Source organism: Haematobia irritans, chromosome 5 (assembly GCF_050003625.1).
Source record: "Haematobia irritans isolate KBUSLIRL chromosome 5, ASM5000362v1, whole genome shotgun sequence".
Lineage (NCBI taxonomy): Eukaryota > Metazoa > Arthropoda > Insecta > Diptera > Muscidae > Haematobia > Haematobia irritans.
In genome coordinates this window covers 3,585,153-3,600,782 of record NC_134401.1, presented here as the reverse complement: position 1 = coordinate 3,600,782, position 15,630 = coordinate 3,585,153, and the positions used below count along the sequence as shown (strand labels likewise).

The 15,630-nt window shown below is 29.3% G+C and overlaps 4 protein-coding genes across 4 annotated transcripts in view; 2 read left to right on the top strand and 2 right to left on the bottom strand.

The window, feature by feature from the left end:
• Positions 1 to 558: 558 nt before the first annotated feature.
• On the bottom strand, positions 559 to 3,764 carry LOC142241219 (C-type lectin 37Db). Its single transcript, XM_075312966.1, has 3 exons — positions 3,559 to 3,764; positions 3,222 to 3,330; positions 559 to 914 (listed from the first exon to the last, which is right to left on the bottom strand). Exons 1-3 carry the CDS (start codon positions 3,745 to 3,747, stop codon positions 643 to 645), a joined length of 570 nt encoding a protein of 189 aa, XP_075169081.1. The 5' UTR covers positions 3,748 to 3,764; the 3' UTR covers positions 559 to 642.
• Positions 3,765 to 4,252: 488 nt separating this feature from the next.
• Positions 4,253 to 5,946, top strand: LOC142241109 (C-type lectin mosGCTL-7-like). Its single transcript, XM_075312844.1, has 3 exons — positions 4,253 to 4,483; positions 5,225 to 5,333; positions 5,586 to 5,946. Exons 1-3 carry the CDS (start codon positions 4,295 to 4,297, stop codon positions 5,858 to 5,860), a joined length of 573 nt encoding a protein of 190 aa, XP_075168959.1. The 5' UTR covers positions 4,253 to 4,294; the 3' UTR covers positions 5,861 to 5,946.
• A 3,020-nt stretch (positions 5,947 to 8,966) lies between these two features.
• On the top strand, positions 8,967 to 10,099 carry LOC142238314 (C-type lectin mosGCTL-7-like). The gene is made up of 3 exons (XM_075309918.1): positions 8,967 to 9,193; positions 9,312 to 9,420; positions 9,767 to 10,099. The coding sequence occupies exons 1-3, from the start codon at positions 9,029 to 9,031 to the stop codon at positions 10,030 to 10,032; spliced, it is 540 nt and encodes a 179-aa protein (XP_075166033.1). The 5' UTR covers positions 8,967 to 9,028; the 3' UTR covers positions 10,033 to 10,099.
• Positions 10,100 to 10,120: 21 nt separating this feature from the next.
• Ptr (patched domain-containing protein) overlaps positions 10,121 to 15,630 on the bottom strand; it is a 41,710-nt gene continuing 36,200 nt past the window's right edge. Inside the window, 5 exon segments of the mRNA XM_075309917.1 lie at positions 10,121 to 13,744; positions 13,746 to 13,778; positions 13,855 to 14,168; positions 14,855 to 15,193; positions 15,257 to 15,600. Of these exon segments, the coding sequence (XP_075166032.1) occupies positions 11,876 to 13,744; positions 13,746 to 13,778; positions 13,855 to 14,168; positions 14,855 to 15,193; positions 15,257 to 15,600 (2,899 nt within the window). The 3' untranslated portion in view covers positions 10,121 to 11,875.

Genomic DNA, 15,630 nt, shown 5'->3' with positions numbered 1-15,630 from the left:
AATTATTTAAAATTTGTCGAAAAATATGCTAAATCCATTTTAGAAAAATTGCGAATTTTTGCAAAACATTTGAGGTCAAACGTATCAGACAAGTGTTAGAATGCATTAAAAATCATAAGAATTTTCAAAAAAATTTATTTGGCAAAATATCACAAATTTTTTTTAATTCACATTGAATTCGGATCACACCTTAAAAAATGATTAAAATTCAATGCAACCGCTGTTGAAATGGTGGACATCCACCCTATGATAAGCCCATGGTAAATTCATTGCTTCTGGGGCAATTTTGCACCCCTTCCGGATCCAACAAGAACATTTTCACTACTTTTTTGGCGACGCTTTTATTGCTGAATAGTTTTGGATGGGATACGTGGAACATTTTTGCCACAAAAATGTTGTTTTCTCGCCTAACATTATGCACTAGGGGAAAGTACTTTATCATAGTATCATGAACCATAACAAAACCTATACTGATATCAACTAATTAACTGATACATTTGTTAATGCATATGTTAACAATCTAAATAAAATATAATATTTAAATTGATAAACATAATATTTAAATAAAAACTTATAATTCTTTATTTCAATGAATTTATTTTTAATTTTTTCAAAATATTCTTGTGATTTTTTTTTCACTGTTTAAAAGCGTTGGTAGGTAAATCGACAGGCACCTCCGGGACCACAGTTTGGTAACAAAGGCTTGGAGCAAATGAAATATGCTTTATCATCATCCGTAGTGCAATCTTTTACTCCCCATTTGAAGTCAGCATCAGTTTGAATACATTTGTTTTGGCCTTCACGAGCTTCAGCACTCCATTTTTCATATACGATTGATTTGCCCGAATCCATCCATTTATATTCATTGTTCACTAAGTTGGATCCAGAAAGCCAAAACTTTTTATCCTTCAATCCTGAAAATATTTGAATCAAAAAGAAAGGAATTCTAAATTTAAAAAAAAAGCGATCAATTCATTGACAGATTTCTAATTGTCTATATTAATCCACAATTTTATTTATTTATCCACAAAGTAAAATAAAAGCCATAAGGCCAAAAGACGTACTAAGGGGTACTTCAATTCTTAATAAAAATAACATTTTCACAAAATTTTTTATAGAAATAAAATTTTGACAAAATTCTCTATAGTAATAAAATTTTGAAAAAATGTTCTATAAAAATAAAATGTTGACAAATTGTCTATATTTACCCACAATTTTATTCATTTATCCACAAAGTAAAATAAAAGCCATAAGGCCAAAAGACGTACTTCAATTCTTAATAAAAATAACATTTTCACAAAATTTTTTATAGAAATAAAATTTTGACAAAATTCTCTATAGTAATAAAATTTTGAAAAAATGTTCTATAGAAATAAAATTTTGACAAAATTCTTTATAGTAATAAAATTTTGACAAAATTTTTTATCGAAATAAATAACATTTTGACAAATTTTTCTATAGAAATAAAATGTTGACAAAATTTTCTATAGAAATAAAATTTTGACAACATTTTCTACAGAAATAAAATTTTGACAAAATTTTCTATAGACATAAAATTTTGACAAAATGTTCTATAGAAATAAAATTTTGACAAAATTTTCTATAGAAATAAAATTTTGACAAACTTTAGGATTTTTTAATTGGGTAGATTTGTGGAAAATTTTCTTCGAATTTTCTATAGAAATAAAATTTTGACAACATTTTGCCAAAAATTTTCTATAGAAATAAAATTTTGCCAAAAATTTTCTATAGAAATAAAATTTTGACAAAATGTTCTATAGAAATAAAATGTTGACTAAATTTTCTATAGAAATAAAATTTTGATAAAATTTTGCCAAAAATTTTCTATAGAAATAAAATTTTGACAAAATGTTCTATAGAAATAAAATTTTGTCAAAATGTTCTATAGAAATAAAATTTTGACAAAATTTTGCCATAAATTCTCTATAGAAATAAAATTTTGACAAAATGTTCTATGAAATAATATTTTGACACAATATTCAATAGAAATAAAATTTTGACAAAATTTTTTATAGAAATAAAACTTTGACAAAATTTTCTATAGAAATAAAATTTCTACAAAATTTTCTATAGAAATAAAATTTTGATTTTGTCAATCTATAGAAATAAAATTTTGACAAAATTTTCTATAGAAATAAAATTTTGACAAACTTTGGGATTTTTTAATTTGGTAAATATGTGGAAAATTTTCTTCGAATTTTCTATAGAAATAAAATTTTGACAAAATTTTGCCAAAAATTTTCTATAGAAAAAAAATTTTGACAAAATGTTCTATAGAAATAAAATGTTGACAAAATTTTCTATAGAAATTAAAATTTTGACAAAATTTTGTCAAAAATTTTCTATAGAAATAAAATTTTGACAAAATTTTTCCAAAAATTTTCTATAGAAAAAAAATTTGACAAAATGTTCTATAGAAATAAAATGTTGACAAAATTTTCTACAGAAATTAAAATTTTGACAAATTTTTCTATAGAAATAAAATTGTGACAAAATTTTGCTAAACATTTTCTATAGAAATAAAATTTTGACAAAATGTTCTATAGAAATAAAATTTTGACAAAATTTTCTATAGAAATAAAATTTTGACACAATTTTTCTATAGAAATAAAATTTTGACAAAATTTTGCCAAAAATTTTCTATAGAAAAAAAATTTTGACAAAATATTCTATAGAAATAAAATGTTGACAAAATTTTCTATAGAAATTAAGAATTTGATAAAATTTTCTATAGAAATAAAATTGTGACAAAATTTTGCCAAATATTTTCTATAGAAATAAAATTTTGACAAAATGTTCTATAGAAATAAAATTTTGACAAAATTTTCTATAGAAATAAAATTTTGACACAATTTTCTATAGAAATAAAATTTTGACAAAATTTTCTATAGAAATAAAATTTTGCCAAAAATTTTCTATAGAAATAAAATTTTGACAAACTTTGGGATTTTTTAATTTGGTAGATTTGTGGAAAATTTTCTTCGAATTTGGTTAAATTATTTTTGGCATATGTGTACTGACGATGTGAGAACAGCTATTCTTCTATCCACAGAACAATTGGCAATACATATTCCTCTTTGAAAAGATATTCGATGCAGGCTTATAACGACCTTCTTCACCTCGATGTGTACTCCCAAATACAATGAGAAAAGCATCCCTAAGACAAATACATATATCTGCAATTACAATGTATTAATTACCTTGAATAATTAGATGGGAGCCCAAACGTCTATATTCTTTCTCTGATTCAATTGACGCCAAAGTCATTCCCTTTTGAGTGCAAGCCACAGATGCTTGATACCAATCCAACTGAAAAGGGTAAAATATTTAAATTATTTTGAGAAAAAAGCATTTATTCAATATTATTGAAATCTTCCATAAATTCCATGGTTTTTTTGAAACTTGACCTTAATACTTAAAAGATTTTATCCAGTAGTTTAGGGTTGCCAACTTTTTCGAAATCTTTGAGAGATGACGAAAATTTCCATATCCTTTGATTTCCGTTAAAAGTGAACAGTTTTTCTGTTGATTTTATACCTTGTCATACGTTTCGATATAGTATTGTTTATCTCCCAAGATTTTCGTAACACCAGCTCCACGAGGTGTTATAACAATATCTTTCGGAGGTACTCCAATATCTTCATCGTCTTCACCAGTGACTAAGGCATTGCTATTGATCAAAGCAAGAACACCGCAAAGAATATAAGTTTTCCAAATTAATGACATTTTATGTACTCTAGGGTAACAAGACGACTTGCTTGCAATTCGTCGATTTTTCCTATATATAACCTAAAAGACAAAGCAATTGGAACCGTTCTACACCTACCCGAAAGTACGTAATTACCATTTTTAGATAAGCTAATATTAATGAGCTGTATTAACATTTTTATTTTTTTTTAAGGTAATATTCTAATGTTTTACTGATTTAATCTGTTTTCTACTTCCAGAGACAAATATCGGAACTATTATTATGGTTTTTTGATAGCAGACTGTATCGTTCATTATCGGAACTGTATGGTACGGAGTTGAGCACGTATTTTGGACGATTTTTCGTTTAGTTTAGATAATAGATTCTTAGTTGTTTTAAAATAAATAGAAAAGCTCATTAATATTAGCTTATCTAAAAAATGGTAATTAAGTACTTTCATATTGGTCTAGAATGGATCTAATTGCTTTGTCTTTTAAGGTATATATAGGAAAAAAAACGATGAGTCCAAATCATTACAAGGGAATCTTCTTGTTTGTTGTGTTAGTAGTGACACCTCTTAAAAGAATGTCCCTAACTTGGAAAACTTTTATCCTTTTCGGTGTTCTAGCATTGACCAATCGTAATGCCTTAGCCGTTGGTGAAGACGATGAATACGTTGGAGTACCTCCGAAAGATATTGTTATAACTCCTCGTAGTGCTGGTGTTACGAAAATCTTGGGAGATAAACAATACTATATCGAAACGTATGACAAGGTATGAAATCAACAGAAAAACTGTTCACTTTCAACGGTAATCAAAGAATATGGAAATTTTCGTCATCTCTCAAAAATTTCGAAATAGTCGGCAACACTAAACTGTCATTATTCGCAGAGACGATAGAGAAACACTGATAAGTTGTTACACAACATTGACGCTAGATAACAGTAGAGAGCCACCATGCTCGCTTTGTATACAAAAACACCAATGCTGGTGACAATTCTGAGGGTTTCTAAGCTTCTCTGAATATTTTCATAGTAATGGAGACTCGGCTGTAAATAAGGGGTTCCTTTTTTTATTGGACTCAACATGATATCGGACAGCACTCAGTGATGAGAGAGAAGTGATATCAGAGCTGCCACAATACACAACCTAACCTATAGATGGCAGTCATGGATAAAGTTTTCTACAGCTATGAATGCTCGGCTCTAAAGAAGGGGTTCCTTTTTTTATTGAACTAAACATGATATCGGGTAGCACTCTGTGATGAGAGAGAAGTGATATCAGAGCTGCCACAATACACAACCTAACCTATAGATGGCAGTCATGGATAAAGTTTTCTACAGCTATGCTGTTTTGTTTTTTTTTTTTTTTTTTAATTTTTAAATCACATGGACTTTAAATCACATGGACTTCGAGTACTTCCTATACCAAATTCAAATTTATATTTTCTATATTTTTGAAAATCTTATATGTCGTATAATACATTAAATAATTTGTGTATTTTACTTTTTTCAGATGGATTGGCACCAAGCATCCGTCGCATGTATCCAAAAGGGTATGACCTTGGCCTCAATTGAATCCGAGAAAGAAAATAAACTTTTGAAACGTCTTCTAAATGATTATGGTAAGTAAACGATTGTCATAGCATTTATAATTGTGTTATGGATGTTTTTATTTTATTGTGTTTGAAAGTCTTAGAGGCGATCTTATGAACAAAATTATCTTTTAGTGGTATTTCTTTATCTAGTATACTCGTAGAGGTAGTACCTATAGCCAAAATTTGGTGCCAGAGCTAAGGTTATGGATGATCTTTGGCCTTATTAGGCTCCTAAAAATTTACAAATTGCTTACGTTATTTATTGCAATATATTTTCAGATTTATTGGATAAAAAGTATTGGACTTCAGGTTCCACTTTAGCCAATGCAAATGAATATGTATGGATGGACTCGGGTAAAAAAGTTGTATATACCAATTGGAATGCTGGACCTGCACCTGCAGCCAACAAATGTATTCAAACTAACGAGAGTTTCAAATGGGTAGAACAAACTTGCAATCAAGCTGATCAGAAATCATATTTCATTTGCTCCAAGCCACTAATACCCAGTTGTGGTCCCCGAGGTGCCTGCCGATTTGTTTATCGTCCTTTCTAAATTATGAAAATATCTCAATATATTAAATAAAATTAAATAAATGCATTAAAATAATGAATAAGGAATTTTTCCTTGAGTTCAACAAATTTCGAAGGTATTTTATTTTAAATTTCAACAGATTAAATAAAAAAAATAATCATTTTTCTTGATTTGTTTTAACCTACAAATTATCATCAAAAATGTTTTTATTAAAATTTTAATAGAATAATAATAAATATATACAGCATTGATATGAATGCTATTAATATTTGATATTCTAAAGTGGTTTAGAAAAATGGTCCACAATTTTTAAGCAGATGAAATCTATGGCCTTACGAAAATATTTTTTTTCAGTGTGGAGGGTACATGAAATTAAACACTGGAGGTCAATCGAAATATTTTTCAAATATTTGAGTTGGTAGATAATTGAAAAAAGTAACTCATAGTTTTAGAAAAGTAAAAAAAAAAACATTTTATTTCTACAGAAAATTTTGTTAAAATTTTATTTCTATAGAAAATTTTGTTAAAATTTTATTTCTGTAGAAAATTTTGTCAACATTTTATTTCTATAGACAATTTTGTCAAAATTTTATTTCATGTAAATTTGTTGTTTTTGTTTTTTGACCTTTTTGTTTATTACCAGAAGGTAAAATTTTATTTTTACGGACAATTTTGTCAAAATTTTATTTCTATAGAAAATTTTGTAAACATTTTTTCTCGATAGAAAATTTTGTAAAATTTTTTTCTCGAAAAAAATTTTCTCGATAGGAAATTTTGTAAAAATTTTATTTCTATCGAAATTGTTATATCTATAGAAAATTTTGTCAAAATTTTATTGCTATAGAAAATTTTGTCAAAATTTTACTTCTATAGAAAATTTTGTCAAAATTTTATTTCTATAGATAGAATTTTGTCAAAATTTTATTTCTATAGAAAATTTTATCAAAATTTTATTTCTATAGAAAATTTTGTAAACAGTTTTTCTCGATAGAAAATTTTACAAACATTTTTTTTCGATAGAAAATTTTGTAAACATTTTTTCTCGATAGAAAATTTTGTAAACAATTTTTCTCGATAGAAAATTTTGTCCAAATTTTATTTCTATAGAAAATTTTGTCAAAATGTTATTTCTATAGAAAATTTTATAAACATTTTTTTTCGATAGAAAATTTTGTAAACATTTTTTCTCGATAGAAAATTTTGTAAACATTTTTTCTCGATAGAAAATTTTGTAAAAATTTTTTCTCGATAGAAAATTTTGTAAAAATTGTATTTCTATAGAAAATTTTGTCAAAACTTTATTTTTATAGAAAATTTTGTCAAAATTTTATTTCTATAGAAAATTTTGTCAAAATTTTATTTCTATAGAAAATTTTGTCAAAATTTTATTTCTATAGAAAATTTTGTAAAAATTTTTTCTCAATAGAAAATTTGGTAAAAATTTTTTCTCGATAGAAAATTTTGTAAAAATTTTATTTCTATAGAAAATTTTGTCAAAACTTTATTTCTATAGAAAATTTTGTCAAAATTTTATTTCTTAGAAAATTTTGTCAAAATTTTATTTCTATAGAAAATTTTGTCAAAATTTTATTTCTATAGAAAATTTTGTAAAATTTTTTTATCGATAGAAAATTTTATAAACATTTTTTCTCGATAGAAAATTTTGTAAAAATTTTTTCTCGATAGAAAATTTTGTAAAAATTTTATTTCTATAGAAAATTTTGTCAAAACTTTATTCCTATAGAAAATTTTGTCAAAATTTTATTTCTATAGAAAATTTTTTCAAAATTTTATTTCTATAGAAAATTTTGTCAAAATTTTATTTCTATAGAAAATTTTGTCAAAATTTTATTTCTATAGAAAATTTTGTCAAAATTTTATTTCTATAGAAAATTTTGTCAAAATTTTATTTCTATAGAAAATTTTGTAAACATTTTTTATCGATAGAAAATTGTATAAACATTTTTTCTCGATAGAAAATTTTGTAAAATTTTTTTCTCGATAGAAAATTTTGTATACAGTTTTTCTCGATAGAAAATTTTGTCAAATTTTTTTCTCTATAGAAAATTTTGTAAAAATTTTTTCTCGATAGAAAATTTTGTAAAAAAAATTTCTCTATAAAAAATTTTGTTAAAATTTTTTTCTATAGAAAATTTTGCTAAAATTTTATTTCTATAAAAAAATATCAATTATGATACAAATGGACCAAAATTTATCGAATTTCATTTGGTCCGACCATCGGACCAAATTTAAAAATTAAATATTTTGTAGACCAATTTTGGTACATTCGGACCAAAATGGCAACCCTGGTAGAGAGAGAGACCAGAGAGAATGTAAAGACAAGAGAACGAAACTGTGAAGCGAAACTGCGTCAGTTTTTGTCGACGCTTCTCTCAAATATCATACAGTTTGCGTCAGTTCTCTGGCCGGCTTTACGAAACGTACGGAGAATAGGATTTAGAACCTAGAATTTATATCTTTTCATTCTATTAAATTTATTGGCAGAGAATTTGAAATTATAACTGTCGATGCCTCTATAAACAATTTATCAAAACAGCGCTTCGACGGCAACGTCGGTAATACCAAAGCTGCAGGCATTGTGCGACATCATACGGTTGACATTTGTTGTTTTTATAGAAGTTAAATTTTCGTCCTCTTGTTTTTTATTCTCTCTGTACGTTGCTCTCTTAAGGAAGTCGGTGAGTTTTTTGGATATTATATTGCATACCTTCAGACGGATATGTGTAGTTTGAAACAATGCAACAATGCATTGCAACAATGTTTTCAAATTTGGAGTTTCAAACTAAAGTTTCCTATTTTTAATAAAAAAATTGAATATTTGATACATGAAATGTTTAAATTTAGGGGTATAAAATTTTATTTGAATGTAGATGTTGTTTCCTTAAAATATCTTAATTGTAAAGCGACAATGTCTTTGGTTTGTAGAGATAAATAGGAAATTATTACCTTTATCTGAAATTCACAAAAGCAATAATTTCCCACAGAGAATCAATCAAAATCAATGCAAATGTCACGTTAATGACAAAAGGTAGATATATTTTAAAATGGTAATTACTTCACTTTTCTACGCGATATTTAGGGTATAAATACGATATACAAATGAATGGAGTTTATCACAAACAAATTGTAAATTCCTTAGTATACAACATCTGACAAAGAACAACAAAGATGTCCTTACTTCTAAAAGTTGTAATTTTATTCGGTATCATTGGATCAATGCAAGCCGAAAATTTGGAAAAAAATAATGTTACTCTTATTGCGGGATGGGGTCGTTTGTTGGAACCAACTACCATTTTGGGCGAAAAGGAATATTATGTTGTTAGTGACCAAAAGGTAAAATATAGACAACAACATTTTTATATAACAAACAAATACATATTTCTGTGTATGCCTCATTATTAGTATTTTACATTAACTAATTAATGCATTTTCAAATATATTTCCTTTTTAGGCTAATTGGCATGGTGCTGCCGAATATTGTGCACGCAAAAATATGTCATTGGCATCTATTGAATCAGATGATGAATACAAAAAGCTTAGGAATTATCTGTTCAATAAAAGTAAGAGAACGTGAAAGTACCCCTTATCAGATATAACCATGAATAATAAAAGGAACCTCTCCCATATGAATGGTGGCTCTTTGATTATATGCCCATCTGATATTTTTTGGTTTTTTTTTTCCTCCATGGGTTTGAATCTTTAGATTCATCGTTAGAAAATCTTTAATAGTTTAAACTTCGAACTTAAAATCTTTAGGACAATATAAACTATTTAGAATTTTTCTAATCGATTTTTTAGTTTTTTTTTTAGATTTTTTGATTTTTTCCAACGAGATTTATTTTTATGTCCTAAATTTTTTATCCTAAAATCCTTTAATTATTCATTTTATTTTTCCCTAATTTTCAGATGTTTTAGGCAAAGGATACTGGTTATCGGGTTCAAATTTGGCAGATCCTTCTATGTACACATGGTCGTCAACTGGAAAATCAATTTCTACGTTTAACAGATGGCTGAAAAATGAACCACGTAAAGGTGTGAATTGTTTATTTACCTCGTATCAATTCAACTGGTATACGACACGTTGCACAGATCAACATTATTTCATATGTTCGAGACCCTTGGAACCAATATGTGGTGCAAATGGCAGCTGTATCTTTCCAAATATATATTAAAAAATTTGCCAAAAGTCAATACTTACAAAAATCTAATAAATGAGCATTTATAAAAATCAAAAAAAAAGCTTTTGTTTACAAAAAACAATTTTCTTTACAAGATTCTATGGAATTTATTCGTTGCTTTCAAAGGATTTTTATAATAGATTTTTTTTACAAAAATATAGGCTATAACTTCTTCTAATATAAATTTATATGAAAATAATTTATACAAAATCTTTGATCTTAAAAGTTATTTTATATTCTTATGAATATGAATATACAAAGAATTATATAAAAAATATACACAAATTTTCATTAAAATGTTTTTGTTTTTTAATTATCATCATCATCCACTGGGTTTTATTCGTAATGCCTCTGCTTATTTTGTGGAATTTTCCTTAATAAAATAGATTTTTTTAAATTTTATTTATATTAAATTTAATGACTATTTTCGTTTTATTTTATTATACATATTTAAATTAGAACAAAAAACTGTATAAAATAAAAAGAAGAAAAAATAATAATATAATTGTGGATTTTTATGCTTAAATATTTAGATAAATGTAGGTGATGAGTATTTGTTTTTTTTATTTTTTAAATATTATTCATTTTTGTTTTAATAAAAAAATCAAAATCACATAATATTTTTCATAAGGAAAAAAACATTATAGAACACAATACATGCTCAGGATTATAGAATAGAGAAGAAAAACAAAATAAAAATTAAATAAAAAATTACGAATTGAAATAATAATTCGTTGAAATTTTTCTTTCACAGGAAATAGAAATATACATATATGGTGAACTTTACCAAAACATATAAATTTCTAGATATGAAATTAAATTTTAAATTGAATTAAATTAAAGTCATATAATGATTTTTCCAATACTACGTAGAGGGAAAATAATATGTCTGTTTTTACATAAGCAAAGTTGATATATTCAGTTCAGGGCAAATTCTGTGAAATTGCTGAATATTCTTCAGGTGCGAGTAAAGTCTCGTATATTCATTTTTCATATGCTCTCCATTTGTATACAAAAATCTTTCATAATAATGAAATTAATCTAATTCATTCACTATCCAAAAGAAAATCTTTGAGAGAGGGAGAGAGGAACTAGTGAGTTGGCACTCTGAGAGATGATAAGCAATGCCCATATTCGCTCTAAAGAGATTTTTGCTGCGTCTGTAATCACCATGTAAATGTAACATACATGTCTATTGAGTAATTCGTTTCTATTCTCTGTTTGCAAAGGATATATGTTACTCTCATCACCCGAGAGAGAGAGAGAGTGAATGTATCAAAGATTTAACAGAGTAATGTTATGCTAATGTTGAGAGGCATAGTCGTATTCATAGAAAAAGATGGAAATAGATATCAGAGAACATTCATGTGTAAATTGAACATTCGAAGGAAATTGCGCTGCCATTTGACATCAATGACAGGTTGATATTATTTATATTTTGAGTTTTTACAACGTTAAACAAGAACGTGTTTTTGATGACATAAATACGAATGACCCAAAGAACTGAAATATATGTATATGCCAATTATGGTATTTGATCTTTTTAATATCCCCCTCTATTCTGGAATTTCCCATCTTTTCAGTAGGATTCTTAATCACACGCGACTTATATAACTTATAGATAAAAGCTAAAATTGTTTGCCGTTTTCCTGGTCATAACATTAAAATAAGACTATAATTATAACTAATTAAAGAATTAATTATCATTTTTTTTTTCAATTCCTAATGCCACATCATATGAGTCGTATCAGTGTGTGTATGTGTGTGTTTTAACTTCGTTGGCATCCTAACCCTACGCTACGCTAGGGGCTTTAGTTAGGACTCATCACCCCATTTATCAATGATGATAACCAAATTGATATTTGGGAGGCTGCTGTTTCGTTTGTTGTGTGGGATAATATAAATTATGATGGGAGGATGAACGCCTTGGAGGCTCTGGACGATAGGCAGGATAGTCACCATCTTCGTGACTTTGATTTCGTGTAGGTGATTGGCGACGCATACATCTCTCTTCGATATTGGACGTAGGCCAACGGGGAGTGTGGCGGGTGGATTCGTCGGAAGATCGTCTACGTTGATAGCGTTTCGCAGAGGAGGTGGCAAGAACACTGGTCTCACGGTTCTGTTGATGATAACTGCTCTCATCACCACTACCGGCGGCATGATTGCCTCCACCACCACCACCACTAGTGCTGACACGAGGCAAAGCAGATCTATACTTACGACGAGAACGTTCATCAAGTGATGAGGTTGGAGTGAAGTTGCGACGTCTTTCAACTTCGTCGTCTATGAACTCGCCATGGGTATCATGGCGTCTTTGCAGATCTGCTCCATAGTTATCATAAGCATAACGCTCATTTTTCCCCATTGGTCCCAAACTCATTTTTTTACGTTCTTGATGTTCATCCAGACGAGCCCTCCACTCATGGGCCGAAACTTTTTGATTGTACAAAGCAGGATGGGGTTGGAATTGTGTTTGGGAATTATTGGCAAATAAATCGTGATACGAAGATCTTCGCCAACCTTCTTCATACCGTCTCTGGGTATTTTCATCTTCCATGGCCTGACGTCTTTGTGAGCGTGAGGAACTGCTTTCTGAAGAATCCTCACCTGAGGTACCAATACCCAAATCTTTTTCATCACCATAAGCCTTATAGGGAGCTCCTAGAAAGCCTTTGGAAGTGAAACCATTCACACCCGTAACATTGGTGGCATATGGCAAATAAAAGGTATTGGCAAAATTCTTATCCATTTTGGCCAATTTGATTTTACCATCAATATCATCGATTTCATCTTCGTTATCCTTATCACGTCCCGTCCATGTTTGCCAAGATCCAGGACCAAACAAAGATAGCAACACTGGCAATAAGAATAAACCATGCATGGCTCCAAAGAATATCACCAAGAAGACCATTTTGAAGAACACCAAGAAAATGTAACTCTGGGCCAAGAGCAAAGCAATAATACCCAAAATAGTGGAACTAGAACCCTGAATAATGGGCAAGCCCAGGGAGTGGAATGCTTCACGAACTCTGGCCTTGGGACTCTTCTTTTTCGAAGACATATACGTGTAACAAATATGGGCTGTAAAGTCCACTGAAAAGCCAATACACATAATCAGATTTATCATAGAAATGGAATCGAGATTTACATCCCACAAGGCCATGTAGCCGGCCACACCCATCTCAATGGATATCACAGAGAAAGCTACCCATAGGGAGCATAATATGTTTGGAATAAATATAAATGAGATGATCATCATAATTATGGCACCAATAACCATGGACTGGACCGAAGTGGGACGCACCAATTCGAATTGATCGAAGAACACAAAATAGGGATGGAATATGGTGGCATTCAGTGGTGAGTCCTTACAGATTTTTCTCAAATCACGAACCATTTCCTTTTCATGATTAGTGTCGGTGATATTGACGGCCTGTATCAACATTCTCGAAGCCAAGATCTTGGTGTTATTCTCATTGAATTTAACATCTAAGGAGAATGGGTTGCCAGGAAATAGCCAATGTTCTTTGACAGCATCAATGAAATCTTGTTCTGTGTCCAAAGTGAGATTCAAATAATCATTATTGCGATCAACAAAAGAAACGAAAGAACGAAGCCATGACTCAGTATACAACGAAGAGGTAACATAAGAGGTATTTTCCAAATTACGGGTAAGTTCTTCAATTTCATCTTGAACCATGGGGATCGGAATAATTCAAGTCTCCTGTTATAATAACCTGTATGGAAAAGTAAGAAAATGGATATTAAAATCCCTCTCTAAATGATAATGAATATTCCAAGTTGTCTACATACTTGCATACGATAGGGAAATTCCCGATAATATTCATCTTCTCGATCGAAAAATTCCACAGAATAAGAATCCGATCTGGAAAGTTTACGCCTTTCGAGACCCTCTTTTATTTGGGTAATGCCATAACAAGCGCCAGCAAGGTAAGCTCCAAAAATGAGAATAATCAATAATTTGCACCATTTATTGTTTATAATGGCCGATAGGTTATCCTTGAAGAATTTCATCAAAACATGATCTTTATTATCGATGGGATTGTCAGGATCCTCACGGTTAATGCCACCGGACATAATGGCTCTATAGAAAATGTTGCGTTTTTCTGTAATGGGAAAAGAGAAATTAAATAACAGAAGAATCAAATTTAATTGAATTCTATTCATGTCACATTGAGCAGAAAACAGATCTACTTGATAGTAAATCTATGTAGGAAATTGAATGTTGCTATGCATAGGAATTTCAAAAGCATTATCAGTGCTGTTGTTTCTTTGTTCGCCGTAGATAGAGTTGTCTTCTTATGTAAAATCAGTTTTTAATTTGTCCTTAATTTGTTTTCTTTCTTCTAACCGAATTTTTCAGCTCTTTTTAAATGTAAATTGATCGATTTGTATGGTAATTCAAGTTCTCAGAAGAGAAATTCAGTGTAATGTAGACGAACAACAGCCCTGTTTATTTTACAGGAGGCGTCTATACATTTCTTGGTGTATGCTTTTATGTGTCAATGTTATATTGCCTCTTTGCTCTCCCGTTATTGTCACTCCTTGTCTTGTTTATCTAGACTTTATCTAGTTTTGTCTCTCAGAGAGAAAGTCTAAAGGTTGAAGAAAACAAATTCGGGTCCTCCCGTAAAATGTAATAACAGAGAGAATATGTAGAGATAGGTGACATGAATGCAATGCAATTATATTATAACTGTTATACGTATCATATTCAGGGATCAAAAACTACAAGTTTTTTTGAGACCGTCCTGAGTTAATTTCATTTGTTATCAAATGCGTACTTGCTTACCTTTAATAGCTACGGACAAAGGTTTTACTCTACAACCAAAAACAGCATGACGATTTTGTTGTTCTCTATAGCCCGAAATTGCCATACAAGCAGCAAAAAAGGTAACATGCCACAGGAAAGTAAAACATACAGCCAATACCGAATATTTACAAAAGATTTGTACCGATCGGAAGGGACTTATGACACCAATCCAAAATGAAATCAAATCAGTCAATGATGTTATCGTAATGGAAACAGCAGCCTCAGACATCATATGAGCCATACGATCGGGTACTGACATTTTCAAAGAAGTTCTACGCCAGGCAGCCAACATAACAAAGGTATCATCAATACCAATGCCTGGAAAATGAATAAAAATTAGATTAAATAGCTGCAAAATGAATTATCTCCTCGCTTTCTTACCAATCATTAGGAAAGGAGCTGCCAAATTAATGCCAATAAATTCAATACCCAAATACATGGCCAAACCAAAGGCAGCACAAGTGGCCATTACAGCTGAAATGTTACCCATCAAACCCAGCCATGGTTTTGAACGGACAGCATCACCCATCATACAGGTTATCACACTAAAGAGAGCCATTAGTATAAAGGTTGAACTAAAATAGGGTACTACAGTCTGGGTATTCTTCTCCAATTCATGGTCCAAGGTTCTGGAGGCAAAATAGGCTACTGAGATGTGTTTAAATAAACCCGAATTTTCAGCTTCACCCACAACTCTCAAAAAGGTTTCTTCCCATTCGGCACCTCTGAAAATTTATAAAAATTAAAATTTCTGT